Source organism: Pygocentrus nattereri, chromosome 11 (assembly GCF_015220715.1).
Source record: "Pygocentrus nattereri isolate fPygNat1 chromosome 11, fPygNat1.pri, whole genome shotgun sequence".
In the NCBI taxonomy this organism is placed as follows: Eukaryota; Metazoa; Chordata; class Actinopteri; order Characiformes; family Serrasalmidae; genus Pygocentrus; species Pygocentrus nattereri.
The window spans coordinates 27,244,555-27,261,586 of NC_051221.1; the positions used below are offsets into that span (position 1 = coordinate 27,244,555).

General features: G+C 36.8%; 1 protein-coding gene across 1 annotated transcript in view; it reads left to right on the forward strand.

The window, feature by feature from the left end:
- Window positions 1–17,032, forward strand: part of grm8b (glutamate receptor, metabotropic 8b) — a 144,646-nt gene that overhangs the window by 92,020 nt on the left and 35,594 nt on the right. The window contains exons 4-6 of the mRNA XM_017713622.2: window positions 5,931–6,066; window positions 7,218–7,372; window positions 7,640–7,777. Coding sequence (XP_017569111.1) covers window positions 5,931–6,066; window positions 7,218–7,372; window positions 7,640–7,777 — 429 coding nt within the window. The remainder of the gene's footprint in view (window positions 1–5,930; window positions 6,067–7,217; window positions 7,373–7,639; window positions 7,778–17,032) is intronic.

Below are 17,032 nucleotides of genomic sequence, written 5' to 3' on the forward strand. Positions count from 1 at the left end.
GCTTTTTAGTCTTTGCAATGGTTTTAGCAATATATTTGATCGATAATTATATATCCATTAAGTCACTTGATAAAATGTCAATAAAAGAACAGTCATCCTATTGCAAATCTGTTTGTTTTTAGATTTTAGTATTCATAATTCTATTTTGTGTGCTTTACACATGATATCCAGGATCTAACAGCGTATGCCTTTCCCTAGGTGTTTCTGATTGTTATGAAAAAACTAAACAAAATAAAAAAAATGTTTCCTGTCTGGACTTGTGTTTATTGTCTGATTAATATTTAGAATACTGTGTAAGTTTATATTTGGTGTAATTTTAAGAGTAGAAAAAAAAATGACCAATTAAAACAACCTATGTTAGGTTTGTTATACAATTCTACTTTAAAAGGTCTCTGGATATACTTTTAGTGTAGAGTATCAGCCCTCAGAAGTATAGACATTAACTTTATTATTGCAAACATAAATACAATCTCATACTGTGGTAACATGATACATTCACAAAATAAAATGATATTGATTTTTGGCAATAATTCCCAGAACTAATTTCCTGCCCTGATGCCAGACTTTACAGAAACTACAAACAATCATCACTTGCTTCTCTTTAGTACAGCAAGTCTAACCTGACAAAATACCATCCTGAATAATGTTTAAACTTTTACATTTTCGCATTGCTCAGAGCCAAGAGTCTATCAAAATTACTTTGGATACAACATATGCTATTAAGTAATGGCCTGTTCACATTGTCTTTGTTTTTTGAGAAATAATCTATATGGTTTTCCTCACCATTACCCCTGTATTAAACACCCTGCAGATGTTACCCTGGCCCTTGCTGTCTGACTCTCAGATGGCATAATAAGTTACATCTGGTAATTTACACCCTGTAGAAAGCTTTATGATTGAATAATAAAAGAATCAGAGTATTAATCAGTGAAAGTACTTCTCAGCCCCCTCTCTTAAACAAGGCACACTCATTTGCCTATTTAATTACTGTGCACTATGGCATGAGCAATCTGGCTGCTAATTACACAACCCTTAATCTAATTTAGAATTAAACGTGGCTCGTGGAAATGTGGATCGTGAAATTGTGTACTTAGTGTGTGGAAATGTAAGCTTGTTCAGGCTTATGTTTTCTAACTCAGTGGAGACCAGTGGAAACATAGCACTACTGAATCATGGCTGGAGTGGAGGACAGCAGATTGGGACTTTTCTATTTTGGGCTGGGATTTTTGGTGGTGTGCTCTTGGAAAGTTGGCCGTGACATGCATGCTTACAAAAGCACAATGTGCCTCGAGCACTGTTGTAGATTTGATAGTGACAGCACTCTGACATGGGGCACTGTGACTGGTATAGTCTCCAGCTGTCCAAGCAGATTTGGCATTGAAGACAAAATAAGATAACTAAGTAGTAGAGGTGTTAGGCCCATGTCCAGTGATTGTTAACAGTTACCACCACCCCCTGGGGACAGTAAAAACTCAATTACCCTTTTAAAAACGTGTCATTCATTTGTTGATTAATTTAGTGTAAACCATAGCAGGACACCAGTGTTCCTGTATAGGAATATAACTGAACTTTTAAACATGTTGGGTGATGTTACATCCTTCAATAATACTACAGTCACAACCTCATGTGGAATGCCTTCAGGCTAAACTTCAGTTAGTAAAGTTCATGTAATACTTGCACTTCTATTCTTCATTACTGGACTAATTACAGTAACGTGGCCAAATGAAAGATGACAATATACTACAAACAACCTTAACTGAACTGTGCTTTTATTATGTTATTTTATTTGATGAAAAATTAAACCTTACTCTGCTTCAGTGCCAGGGACTGTCATAAATGTTGCCTTTATTGATGTTATATATGTTAGCATTATTTGTAGTAGCAACAGTAATCTCTAGTACACCAGCTTGTGCTTCTGGATACATCTCCTTTGTTTCTGGAAGCATGAGCAGATATACCGAGATATGATAATAACAATAGCTTTTCCCTATGGTAATTTTTAGATGGTGCTTTGGCATGAAGCAAGCATTGGACCGAAAAAGAGTAATAGTGTGTTTCACTCTTGTGAAATAAAAGGTAAAACAAAAGAAAATAACCATTTACCACACTCCTGAATAAGAGCATTCTGTTAGGGGGACAGGTCTAAGAGGTAGAACGATTCTTGAACTTCATTATTGGTTTCAGTACAGTATAAGACAGTGCAGTGGTGTTTTTGACTCACCAAAATAAGAATTGCCTGAAAATGCCTTTTTAAGTTAGTGCCTTTTTAAATGAACAGAATTTACACCAATACTAGCATTGCAACACAATGCCATTCATTCAAGTATGTTTTACATTATTTTTGACAAAGAACATTGAGGATGAGGTATCAGAAGGGAAAAAGTGGCATTGCTGCATACCTTGATATGACAGTCTGTATTGTTACACTCCTGCTAAAAAGATGTAAAAGCAGAAAGTGATTGGACTCATAGGTATGGTTCTTTGATCAATTAATAAATAGGAGCTTATGGTGTTGCTTTTACTAATTTGCATGTTGGAGATAATGGCATTGGATAAGCGATAGATACATGTCTCAAGAGAGAGATCAGATCCAACTGAGTGAATGAAACCCATATGGCAGTAGATTACACAGAGGATATCTAAGGACCCAGTGGAGCATACTAACTTCATTCATAGGACTAGATTATTACCTTCTATTGTGCCAAGAAATCCCAGTGTACCTTGTCACACATCCCCACTACTGGGTTCACCCACATCCAAACCTTATGATAATATAGAAATCCAATTGCATAATGGTAAATAAGGTGACAACAGAGGAGAACAATGATGATTGAGGAGTCACTGAAGACACACAATTATCTTTGAAAGGCTATCCATTTGGCATAATCACTAGATGGCTTTGGGGAAACGCAGCCACTGGAGGAGCAGTAAGGACGGGTACACAGAAAGAATGGAGCCACCACAGCTGTTCATTAAATGGACTGTAACAAGGAGAGATAGGCTTCAGTGGGGAGATGAGTGTTTAAGGCAGCGAGAGAAGAGCTAATAGTGTAATGGAGTGCTAGCGAGATGATGGAGGGTTATTATGGTTTCTCGTTTAACACTGAAGATCACCCTGTCTCCAAATCAAATGCTGTTTATGTAGACTTCCAACAACACATCAGTGACAGCCAGGGAGGAAATAAAGAAAGATGGTAATGAAGAGAGCACAGGAGAGCGTTTTATCTGTTCAAACCAAGCTGGATCTGAAAGTAATATAACTGTTGGAACAAAATATTGATCCTTTTTCAGACTGTATTTATCTTTTATAACTCTGCTGATAATTTTCTGCTTTGGTATTTTTATTGAGTGCATATTATACTGTTTATACAGGAGTTTTAAAAAAATCCATAGTTCCCATTACAGGTCATATATTACACAAGTGCACAAAAAGCAAACAATGAATTAAAATAACTGAAAGTTCAAATATAAAAAGAAGATAGAATACATGGTCAACCAACAAACATTTCTTGTGAAATATGGGTTACAATGACTGAGATATATTGTAGTGTTAGAGACACTGTTCTATGAAATTGCAGTGAAAAACTATAATAGTCTCAAAAAGAGTTTATTGTCATTCTCAGGGAGGGTGAGCCCACTTGCAAATACAAGTCACATTGGTGAATGTGAAATTTATATCCAGCAATAAAGATCAGTGTGCTTGATATAGTGTGTTATAATAGCATTCAATTTTGAAAGAGGAGCATTCAATGAAAATCATGTCATATTTTTCATGGACTGATAACAGGTATACTGTTGTAAGAGAGAGAGGGAGAGAGAGAGAGAGAGAGAGAGAGAGAAAGAAATGAATTTCCAATTTCATTTTAATTCATAATTCTAAATATATATGAGTCTTGAAGAACACCATTTCACATTTCTAGAAACTAAGAAGTAACATTAACACCATTTATTAGAATATTAATTTCTGTTGATCAGCTGTAAATTAAATATATGCATGTTGATGGAGATGGATTTGTCAGCAGTCTGTAAAAAGTAAATGTTTATTATGTGAATGAAAGGTCTGTGAAGACTTTATAAAAGGAGCTGCAGAGTATTGCACACATATAGTGTCAATGACTACTTTTACATGCTCACAACTACGTTTTTGGTTAGCCTAAAGCCACATTTCCACTGCATGGTACCAGCTCGACTCGACTCAACTCTACTTACCTTTTTTGGTTTTCAGTTAGGCATGTGGCAGACTGCTGATTGGTGGGAGAGAATTATATCCTTTTGCATCACTTTTGAGCAATAAGAATCATATTGTCATCTGAATTCTGATATATTTCTATCCCATATCTACAGTGGAAAATGTAGTTGGTACCAAAAGCGAGTAGAGTCGAGTTGAGTCGAGCTTTGACATTCACTGGAAAAGCAGAGTAAGAAACAGGACCAATCCAGGACATTTTTGAGTGTGAGAAACTAGGTTTAACTATGTTTTACTACTATGTTTTTCATCCATGCCAGCATAGTCTGACTTACAAACGCTACCTTCAAGATACACCATAGGTTAACCAAATGAGTTTCCTGCCATTTTAAAGCATTGGTGTTCTTTTTTTAGATACTTGATTATTAACATAAATAATTAAATGAATGATATTTTTTCATTTTGAACATACATGACCTGGACAATGTAATTTTTATGTAACAACCTTTTAAGCATTTAAGTATAAACGTGTAGATAAAATGTCTTTAAGATTAAAAGAAGTCAGATGTGTCTAAACATTTGAATAATAGTGTATGTGCAGAGCAAGATCAACATTTAAAAGGTTTTCCTTCCATGCAAATCACTGTTGTTATGTATTTATTACTTTGTAGCCTTTTAAAAAGGCAGAATGTTGACAGAAGTTTGTCATTTTTAATGACATTTGGAATTATATTTGTATCTGCAGATACAAAAAAGCAATATAAAAGCAGTATATTTACAGTTGACCACTATTTCAAAGCAATATTTCATGACTGTTTATTGTACTCTTGAAGAGCAAAGTGTTCAGGTGACGCTGGGCTACAGTACTAAAACATGAGTATTTTATTTATTTTATTGCATTTGTAACTCTATAGAAACAATTGTCCTATTTTTCTGTAATAATAATCCAGAGCTAGTGTCAATTTCTACATTTTATAAATGCTTATGTATCAACCAGTGAGATATACACATGAAAAATGTTGGAAATCAGCATCTCGTCCCCATTCCCATATCAGTGCATCCTTAGACATTTTCAGATTTTTAAGTCACCTTCTTGTTGAAAAGGTTATCACAGGAATGTTGAGATGTTTTGTATATATGGGGAGATCTGTAAATGTCCTCTATGCTGAATTGTGAAGTAGATGCTCTGTCTGTCTGAAGTGCATGAGGGCGAGTAAATAAGATGAAGTGTGTTTAATGCCACTGCTCCAAGACACCTTGGGCAAGGCAGTGCTATCAAGTGTCATTTGAATCGAAACATATCATTCTCTGTCCAGTGAGGGTAACACAGAATATGTTTGTTCTTTTTCCTTCTCTAATTTGTATGTATTGTGTACTTGATTTAAATAAATCAGATTCTGAAGCTGTCCATCTCTTCTTCCCTATCTCTCGACCCTCTTTCTGTCGCTTTGTCATTCTCTGCCTATTTTGCTCTCTCCCTGTATTTCTTCCTTTCTTCCTGTATCTGTCATTCTCTACGCCTCTCATACTATCATACTCATACAATTTCATTCTCAACGTCCCATTATCTCCCCTTTTTCTCTGCCTCCCACACTCCCTTACATCCTCCTCTCCTGTGCTTCTGTTCTCACTTCCCTCTGCACACCATTCCCTCTCATTTACCCACTCTTTTTTGCTCTCTCTCTGCCTTTATATCTCTCCAACTACCCCTCCCACATCCTTTCTCTCTCCCTCTCTCGCTCAGGTGGTGTATGTATCGCACAGTCTCTGAAAGTCCCCAGAGAGCCCAGAGCAGGAGAGTTTGACAAGATCATCTTGCGGCTGCTGGAAACCCCCAATGCTCGTGCCATCATCATGTTTGCAAATGAGGACGACATCAGGTGTGTCTCACAATTAGAGCTTGCCCTTTTCAAGACAAAGACTGGCTTTAGACATAGCAAAGAATCTGTTCTTGCCACCAAAAAAAAAAAATTTATCAAGAGAGCCTTCAGTGGAACTTGGCATTTAAAAGCTGTTTTTAAATGAGAGCCACATATTTTATTATGGCAACATACAGCAGCTGAGCAGCTGAGCTTCAGGATGAAAGTATAGAAGGGTCAAATTACAACTTAAAAAATTAGTGTTGTTAATAATTTGTCATGTTAACCCTTTATTGGCATGTTAATATTGACACCACTATTTATTATTGTAACGCGGGGTGATGAGGCAGACGCATGTGCGGAGGTAAGCGACTTTTATTAAAGACAAATCCAGGGTCGTGGTCAAAACGGTCCAGGGTCAAAGAGCCAATACGGACAGATCGGGGTTCAGACATGACACAAACCAGAACAGAACTAACAGCAAACAGAGTCCAACGAAGCAAACATCAAAACAGAGCAAGGACATGAAACAGAGACCAATACAAAGACCGGCAAATGCAAGGGGCAAACACAGGGCTTAAATAACAGGGAAAACTGGACAGGGGCCAATTGTGACAATTATAATTTGTTCGTGTACCGAAGTGCTGCCCTGTTTTTTTTTTTTTACAATAAATACACTAAATATGTGATTGAAAATTAACCAACAAGGACCCTTGTTGTAAAATTCTGAATGATGGTGAAATCGGCTATTTCATGTAGTGCCATAGGCATAGAAAGATTTTCCCACAGTTTCTCTCCCATAAAGTTTCCTGTAGCTATAAATGCAGCTCGGGACTGTTGCATATTCTCTTTTACCACTGGGAGATGAAGCCCTTTATGAGCACCTTGCATAATCCTCTCCCCTTTCCAATGCAGGCATTATTAAATAGGTTGGAATTTGAAATCTGTACAATGAACTTCAGCTTACAGTCACAAATAAGCCACAGAGACAAAGCACTTCTTGTAAGTCACTCTGGATAAGAGTGTCTGCTAAATGCTGTAAATGTAAATGTAAATAAGCCATTCCCAGCCCTGCATGAAGAAAATGTATAAATGTGCTTTTGAGTAAATGTCCTTAACATGACCTTTTTAAATTGTGGCATTCAGAAGGCCTGTGTTTGGTTATTTTTCAGACGCATCCTCAATGCTGCCAAGAGAAACAATCTGACAGATCATTTCCTCTGGGTGGGGTCTGACAGTTGGGGCTCGAAGATCTCCCCTGTGGTTCAGCAGGAGAAAGTGGCTGAGGGAGCAATTACCATTCTGCCTAAAAGAGCTTCGGTCGATGGTATAGTGCTGCAGGCCTGGTCACCATAAACTGAATAAAAGTTACAATACTTTAGCCACTCACTATACATAATGACCTAGGTTGTAGTTTGTGATTGTAACATCTTCTTAGGGTTACTCTTTATGATGTCTGTGTTACAGTATAATAAATATCTTTTACCAGTTTTCATGTTTCTCCTTTGTGTCTCTCAAGATACTATAAACATCACAGCTTTTCCCTAGAAAGAAGCACTAGTATATGTTTTTCAATCCCTCCACCCTTCCCCAGCTTTTGACAGGTACTTCAGAAGCCGCTCCCTATCCAACAACCGGAGGAATGTGTGGTTTGCTGAGTTCTGGGAGGAGAACTTTGGATGCAAGTTGGGGATGCATGGCAAACGTCCTGGCAGTCCTAAGAAGTGCACAGGTATAAACAGATAATTCTTTCTTTGCTTTTTGTCTTTCAAAAGCTTGCATATATCTTTGACTGCAAAAAAACAGTTCAACACATTGACATTTGTCTGAGTTATATTTAGTTTCCTGCTGTTTTCAGCTTTGAGACAACAGCCTTGAGAAATCAAGTGATTATTTCAAGTGATATTAGCCAGTGGTGATATGAGCTTATGATCATGCTGTGAATAAGCCACTGACACAGATCATACACTTTGTATGCAAAAGTTTGAGCACCCCGGTCAAATGACAAAGTTTAGTTGATTTTTTAAATGGAAATAAGTTAGCACATCCTTAACAGAGAATACACATTTTAATGCATAAATACATAATAATTTCATACATGAATAATTTAATGCACGATTTATTGGCTTAATTTAACATGTTGGAAAAATAAAACAAAATATGGCCTGTCCATTAGTTATGGTACATTTACATTTTTTAAAATTCAGCAAAACAAAATTTTCAGTAAAATGTCATACCATGGGGTACTAATACTTTTGCATACAACTTTATATTGATGTTCTCTTTCACACATTCATACAGTTGTTTGTAAGGTTACACACAGTACAAAGTAAACTAGTTTGGGTCATTCACACATATATAATGCCAGTCACCTGCAACATTTTACAGTTTCTTCATAGCAGCAGCATAGCTGCTTAGTACATGACAACAGAATGTAACTAAATCTTCAGCAATGTTCAATGATAAAACATTCCTGCAGTTAATCATGTACTGTACGTAATCAACTCTGGATGCTTGTGCCTTAGCCTGAATAAGAGCATGAATTTCTGTTGAATGCCTCGAATGCCTTGAAAGCTGGATGTGGAATCTAAACACAAAATATGTGTAATGTTTAAGTTATTGAAGCAGTGTTTCAATCTGGACATTCGTCAAAATAGAATCATTTACAGATAATACCAATCAAAATTTTAGACAAAATTAATTATGTTTTTTATAATCTTAAAGACATTTTGATTTACAGGCTGATGCTTAAGTGCCTAATTACCTCATTTTCACAAAGAACTAGTGTAAAAAAAACAAAAACAAAAACATCATATTTAATTTTAAGGGATGAAGAATTGTCATAACAAAATTATTACTGTTTTTGGAAAATAAACTCAAATGTCATAAATAGACCTCAAATGAGATAAGTGGACCTCAGATGAGATGTGGACATCAGCTATCATAATTGGAAAAATACAAGAAAAAATTCTAAATAGGCCTTTAAATGAGAATGTATGTCTGTGAATTACATTTCTGTTGCAGAGCATTTAAACATTTAGCTTCAGAAACTAGAGGAGTTGGTCAACTTTAATATATGTCATCCACTGTGTCCATATAGGTGGCTGTGTTTTGTTCAGACAAGTGTGTCGAGTGGAAATAACATGGGAGTTTTGGCTTTTCTCATTTAAATGCAGAAATAGTGCAGCAAAGTCTACACATCTAGCAGAGAAGTGAACTTTCTACCCCTTTGTATAAAGTGAACCATCTTGTCTTCTCCTTCCCTCTTTTTCTCTCCTGTTTGTGTCACATGGTTAGAGCTGCAGAGAGCAGATGGACGTTTGGGGCTCTTTTGTGAAAGCATGGTTATTGTTCTGGCACAGTTATTTGACATAATGAGAATAATTACATAGCTGTGGATGCAGCACATCAGTCTCTAGCTCTCCGTGTTTCTCTCTATCTGTCTGTCTGATCTATGTGTAGCTGCTCAGAACACTTCTTTGCAGATGGATGCCTCTGTCAACAGCATACTGACAGATACTCTGATTATTATCATTGTTCCCTTTAAGGAGGAGAGAGGGAGAGAATCATTAAAGCATGGAAAAAAAATGTTCTTTTTCTCTCTTTTTGTCATATAACAAAAACAGACACTGAGAAATCCAGTTCGTCTGAGGGCATGCAATGCGAGTACACATACACACACACACTGAACAAAGACTTAAATTCATATCCTAACACATCTATCAGTTCTGCAGAGTGCTAGACTGTGCTGTGTGCTGACTACAATGTCCTTGGGTCTACAATAGAAAGTAATCCTAGCTGATTCTGATGATTTTTCACAACACAGACAGTTTTTGGTAATCCACCAGAAACATGTTATATGTGTATCTGTATATGTGTGGGTGTGTGTTGATAGATAGATAGATAGATAGATAGATAGATAGATAGATAGATAGATAGATAGATAGATAGATAGATAGATAGATAGATAGATAGATAGATAGATAGATGCAGGAACTCAGTGTAAGGCTCTGCAGGTATTGAGGCCAGCAGCGGTGGTTTGAATTGATTTTATTATCGGGTTGAGATTGAGTTTTAGGAGAGCTGGAAAGATGTCTTTTATCAGAGCTTGTCTATGTCTGTGGGGTAATCATACATTGAGACAAATGGCTGAATCAGCAAGACCTCTGGTCAGTATCTACCTGAAAGACAAAAAGAAGAGAGAGAGAAAGAGAGGGAGAGGCTCCCATGAATATCAAATTTAACCCTTTAAAATGAGCTGCAAGGAATGTAAGGTACTGACTTGTTGGTGCTTGTGTTTACAGACCTGTGTCTGTATAGGTGTGCTTTTGTTTGCATCTCTGCCTGTCAACATTCCACATACTCTACACAAACATGGAATGTCAAATAACTAATAAAATATATGCTTCCTTAGCTGAGCCACAGGCCTCACAGGGAGTTCAGTTTTTCATTGCATTACATTTGCACTCATTATATTATATTATATTACTCAAATAGTGTTCCAGATGTTTATGTATAGGGCAAATTAGAAAGGCAGGGTCATTTTAATGGGATGGAAAACTACCCAGACATGAAGCCATATAGGGAATTGTATGAATGATATGAATAAAACGCTTGAGAACAGTCCCTAGAACTGTGTCACTACAGGTCCCCTGATTAAATGTTCAGATTGTTCAGCCAAACAAAGAAAGGTCAGCTCAGGCATTGTCTTGAACATTCATATCCAATAGCCATGTAAAGTGCATGATATCATTTAGCACAGTTATTAATTATTTATTCCTTTGAGGCTGATTCAAAAAAGGCCGAAAACAGCTATTTCTGTTGAATAAACAGGAATAAAAGTCAGCCATCAGTTGTGTTTTATCGCTACTTGATTGTTGCTGAAAACACTGCCATTCAGTACACACAGAAAGCTCCATTTCCGCACGCTGACCCACTTTACTATTCCAAAGACGCTAACAACGATATGTTGTTTGCAAAGTTTTTAATTATCCATTAAAAGTTAAAAGTAATTACTATTGTTTCGCAATAATATTCAAATAGGCTTATTCAAGTTCGTAGTAAGTGATATAATGAATTACATTTATATTCAATTTACATTCTATGTGCACATGTGTATGTGGACTCTTTTCATATGTTTTAGTGTTATGCAATGACAATAACATGGCAAAAATACAAGGAATGTTTTTTTTCTTTTTTTAAAGCAAGCCTGCATGCACAATATTGAACAATATCATCAAGTTCAAAATTCATCTGTTTTTAATGGATAAGCATCTAACTACTTTAAATTAGAGAGAGGCATACTGTATGCTGAGTTCAGGAGGATATTCCTATTGAAGTACTGTAAATACTGTTCTCTAACTCAGTTCTTTCATACCCGGTAATGTGTCCACTCTGTCATTTTGGGTCATTGGCCAAATCTTATGATTAAATGTGCTTTTGCACAATGGACCAGTTTGCTCCACACTGCTTAATAATTACTCTTCCGTGCAAACTTACACTTGGGTGAGAAGAAGTGGACACAGAGTTCACTCCCAGACAATTCATGTGAGACTTACTTTTATGATGGCTTTGCTGTAACTGTGTGCTAATCTTTTTGAGTGGACTTTCAGAAAAGTGAGGTCAAGTGAAGAATGCGGTCGAAAATACACCTCAATGTCTTCATCTTCTGACAATTAAACCAGAACAAGTGGTTGACAGTTTTTAAAGGTATCAAATAACAGACCATTTCACCGCAATGCAGTTTAACTAGAGGAAAAGTCAGAGAAAGGAAAAGATCACAAACTTGGATTCCTTCGCTGCTGAATGGATACTTACTGACATGCATGGGTGGTTTGCACAAGTGCACATGTTTATTTTTACGCTCAGCACCCCAGCATGGTATGTCTTACCTTTTCATGCAAGACTGACAACATAATTGAGATCAGTAAAAGTGGAATATCATTAAGCTGAACTGTGAAAAAAGATTAGTGTAAAGTTACACTAATTTATGTAATATACAGTACTTGTACTGTACTATAAAATTACAGTACTTTATTGTATTTCTAAATAGTGGATTACTTTATGTTTTTTCCTGCACTCCTGTATTTCTAATGTACAGGTCATATTTGCTCTAATGTGCACCACAGCTGTTTGAGGGCCTTCAGTTTTATTACATTATGTAGTACAACAGGTAAATGTATAGATGAACACCACAGATCTATCTAGCTGACTGCTGGTATCAGATGCTTAAGTGTTCATGTATATTATTACATAGTTAACATAAAAATCATGCTACATTTCACAGCAGTGTAGTACAATTTATTAATCATGCCTTGAACAATCATATTACAGCAGTTACAGTTATGCACTAATACCAGCCATTAAGACTACAAAGACAATATCTATATCTATATCTAACAAAATATCTATTGGTTATAACATTACAGGACTCATGGTTAGCATGACAAAACATGTAATATATGCTCAGATATATCATCAGGATAGGAATAACATGTTAAAACAAACAAACAAAAAAAACCTTTTGTGAAATGAAGTGTAGATGAACAATCAAATACAAATTAATCAAATTAACAAAGCTGCAAGAAAGCGCTGCCCCATCACTGCAACAGTCATAGACAGGCTACTGAAAACTGCACAAAGCACCGGTCACTTTCCCAATGTGCTTTGCAATTAACAACTAATTACTGTTAACATTTTAACTTACTCAACAAGAAGCTTTACCTGTTTCTCCTAGAAAACGCCATTTTTACAGCAATCAAGTAGATTACTGCAGGATTTCCATAGAAAATTTATATCAGTTCTTTACAATGCAGATGAAACAGATTGTATATTTCACAATATACAGCTGCACTGTATGTGGTAAGAGATCTATTAACATTTCTGTATCTCAGTGTTTGAGCAAACATCTTATCTTGACTCAGAGAAAGCCCAGAGCTCTGACCTTGCCTCATGAAAGAGTATTGTCTGTATCTATTCATTTTACGCATCTGAGAGAGAATATGCTAGGGTCGCAGTCAGCTGGACAGAGGTTATAAATATTTGATTTGAGGTTTATGCACCGTTGAGCATCATTTCTGCACTGCAGAGTAGCCATTTATTCAAAATCTATTAACATTGTCTTCTCACATTGAGGCTAATGGCTAGAAATGCTTGTACAAATTTCCTGCAATGTGCTTGGACTCACATGAAAGTTTGTGCTTGGCAGTGGACATATGCAACCCATTTAATGGAACTATTTTTTGGGTTTTTTTTTTTTTTTTGCTCTCATGAGCCTGATTCACAGCATTTCCATATCAAAAGGCATCTAAACAAAAAACTGCCTGTGGTGTTTTTCACTCTGCTCCTGTTGCTGGCCACTTGCCTTGCCTCTAATGGCTCTGAGCCCTTTATTTGAGAGCAAAATGGGTGTCAGGGGAAGGAGCGTTAGTGAGCCAAAGATGACTGCTAAGTGGAGGGCACTCCAAAGCATTTCATAAAATACACCGTTGTCTGTGTTTCCTTGGAAATAACAAAATTGCTGTATAAATTGCAAGGGTCTTTTCTCAGTTATACCTTAATGTGATGACGCACTCACCATATTATTCTTCACCACTCCAGTATTATTGCAAGAAAATAAGCAAGAAATTAAATATGTTGTCAAATTAAACTATGGCAGAAAGACATGATTCTTCAATGCTGATTCCTGGTAGAAATCATTCACATAGTAGGGAATGAAGCGTTTTAATTTGCTTTCTTTTTGCTATCCACATATAAATACACTGTATGACCAAAATGTTTTCACATGACCATCACACCTGTATTAGTTTGTTGGATATCCCACTATAGGCTTTAATATGGAATCCTTCCCACCACCCAGGTGGCTATAACAGCCTCCACTCTTCTTAGAAGACTTTCCAGGATTGTGGAGTGTGTCTGTGGGAATTTGTGCTCAAATATTGATGTTGCAAGAGAGGGCCTGGCTCACAATCAATGTTCCATTTCATCCAAAAGATGTTTAATAGGGCTCAGTGCATGTCACTGGAGTTCCTTCTCACCAAACCCACCAAACATGTTTTTAGGGACCTTGCTTTACACACAGGGACACATTCATGCTGGAAAAGGAAAGGGTCTTCCCCTCAAACTGTTGGCACTTAATTTTGATCCGTTGTCAAAAATGTATTTGTATGCTGTGGCATTAACATTACCTTTCACTGGTATGAAAGTGGCCGAATAAAAAACCCTGAAAAACAGTAGGTAGCATTCTCCTTGCATCCATCAGACCCAGATAAATCCATCTCACTAACAGACTCAATAGAACATGAGGCCACTCGTCCAGAGTGCTTTACACCATTGTGCATTTTGATTATAGGCTTTTGTGCAGCTCCTTGGCCGTGGAAACCTATTTAATAAAGGTCCTGACACATGGGCCTTGTGCCAATGTTGCTTCCACAGGCGGTCTGAAGCTAGGTGATTTTTACATGCTACATGCTACAGTGTCATTTTTAAAGTAAATGGTCCTTATTCACCAACCATTGTTAAGAAAATAATTCTTCTTAAAACCTGCTTATGTAGTTTTTATATAGATTCTGACATGAAAAGTGTTTTCTTTTTTGGCATTTGTTCTTAGGTAAGAAGAGAATCTACACACACTTGAGCACAAAGGTGCAAATAATTTAGTGGTTTAAGAACATGTCATAAACCTTAAGTAGACTTTTTCTTAGTACCTTTCTCAAGAACAGATTTAAGAAAAAACTTATACTATATATAACATGTTCAGGGCCTGGCACCATAGCTGAATGGGAACATGGTGTCTTGGTCTCTTTCTCTGGCTAAGAACAATGCTATAACAACAGAGAAAACTTTTAAAAATGCATAATTTTAACTCCCATAATGAAATCTTGATCACCGGTCTTTGCTGGCTTCAAGCGAGTGGGCCTCATATCTGAGATCTTTATTAGCTGCTACTGATATATTTCAGTGTCCTGTCACTTTCCCCGTGAGCTGCTCTTCATCCTGCCAAGAAGCAGGGCAATATTACCATCCCATTCAGCGCACTACCTGATTTACATTTCCTGTTAGTTCAAAGAAAGAAAGGAAAATGCTACATGGGGAGGAACAAATATACCTCTTTCTCCTGTGCTATAGAAAGTTCAGTAATTCTCCTACAGTGTGTTCATCAATTGTTGCTCCATCTTGTTATTGTGCATTTGTTTGCTTATGGCCACCGTAAATATTTAATATCATAAGGAGGTCATGAACAGAGCTCTGTGAAATAGTCAATAACTGCATCTGCATGTCAGTCAAATGTGCTGTCTGCTTACTGCCTGACTGCGAGACATCGTTATATGCAGCAGCAGCACTGGCCAGCCTTTTGACCAGGGATCGGTTTAACAAAAGCAGGTCTAAATGAGTCAATATCACACTCAGGAGACTATGGAAACATTCTGTGAGTTGACAGACATTGATAGGATCTACAAAAGAATATGTCAACCAGCTTCTCAGTGTGGGCTCTTCTGATTAACATTGTTTCTGTCAACACAGCGGTGCCTCAACAGTCTACTACATGCTGTCTTTTTGGACACTCTTCTTTTTCTCACTTTCTTTCCACATAATTTCTCTTCAGCTCTTATACTAAAGTGGAAACTTGCCTTTTCTTATTCAAGCCTATGTCTTATAGATGCCTAATGCTGGAAAACAGTTGTTCATCTTGCCAACTTAATGTGTAAAAAGTCTCAAGCAGCTGGTTGTGTACATTTTGTCATTTCTGCAGCAAACATTCATTAAAAGTTATGCCACAGTGATTACTTTGCTCCTTCAAAGCACTGCATACGTGGTACTCGCTGACATTTCTTAAAGAGCAGTGAGAGAAAGTTCATTTATTTTTTAGCTTGTGGCTTTGCTTGGGTCATTGTGTTTGCTGATTATGTGGTGCGATAATGGGAGATGCTTTGAGTCATTTCAAAATAACCATGTTCCACAAATCCATGTGAGTGCCGATGCATGGATTAAGGTCCTTGACACTTTCGACAGTGTGATTCATTTTACTGTTTCAAAGCTTTTAGTAAACAATTCATACAGTGGCTAATGCAATGCTGCAGGCAGATTCTTTGAATATATTGAGAAAAGTCTGAAAAGTGCATCTGATATTAGACAATGGTGATTACTCAAAGGAACACTTTAGTTCTAACAGAATTCAGGAAAGACACCAGTACCCATGAAGACACTGCTGTGATCTCGTAGTGGAATCAGCAAAATCAACCTGGCAATTGCCTGTCGATGGTGGACATTTTGTCACCATTATGTGACTTGAATCTGACAAGCTTGTCAACAGTGGTGATAAACAATCGATTGTACAACAGAGCTCCATTAATGGAACTGTGTTCATTTCTGTTAGGAGCCATTGTGCTCTAAAGCTACTCTTGTGTTTTTCCCTCTATTAATCTCATCATGAAAGATCTCTTTCATTAATTTGTCATTTATCACATTTTCTTACCTAATTGCGGTGGAGGGATGTCCATCTGCTCTGGAATAAGAAAAAGATTAAAATAAATCAGGTGTCGGTGAGGGCAGATTGAATTTAGCTCTGTAAGTGAAAGCTAATTGAGATCTCAGTTTCAATGATTAAGCCATCTGTTGTGTATGTCATTCATCGCTCATGTAGACAAAGCATCTTGTCTTTCTCACGTGCATTTGCTAGACCATAGCAAGCCATAGTAGGCCATAACAAAAGGCAAAATATGTTAATTATTTTTTGGTTCAGAGGCTTTAGCTGTTTTTGCCTGATGGTGAATCCAGGACAATATTCAGTTAATTTCCAGATATTATTTCCATGAGCCCATGAAAGGACAGACTTTCAAGGATGGGCTTTTTCACACATCTTTGGTCATGGTGGCTATTCATCTATGCTAGTAACAGTTTTTTTCTCTCTTTGTCTTTCCATTCTCATACCGTCTGCAAAGGAATAAGCAGTTTTTGAACTAAAAACTTGACATTTTAAAACTAGATG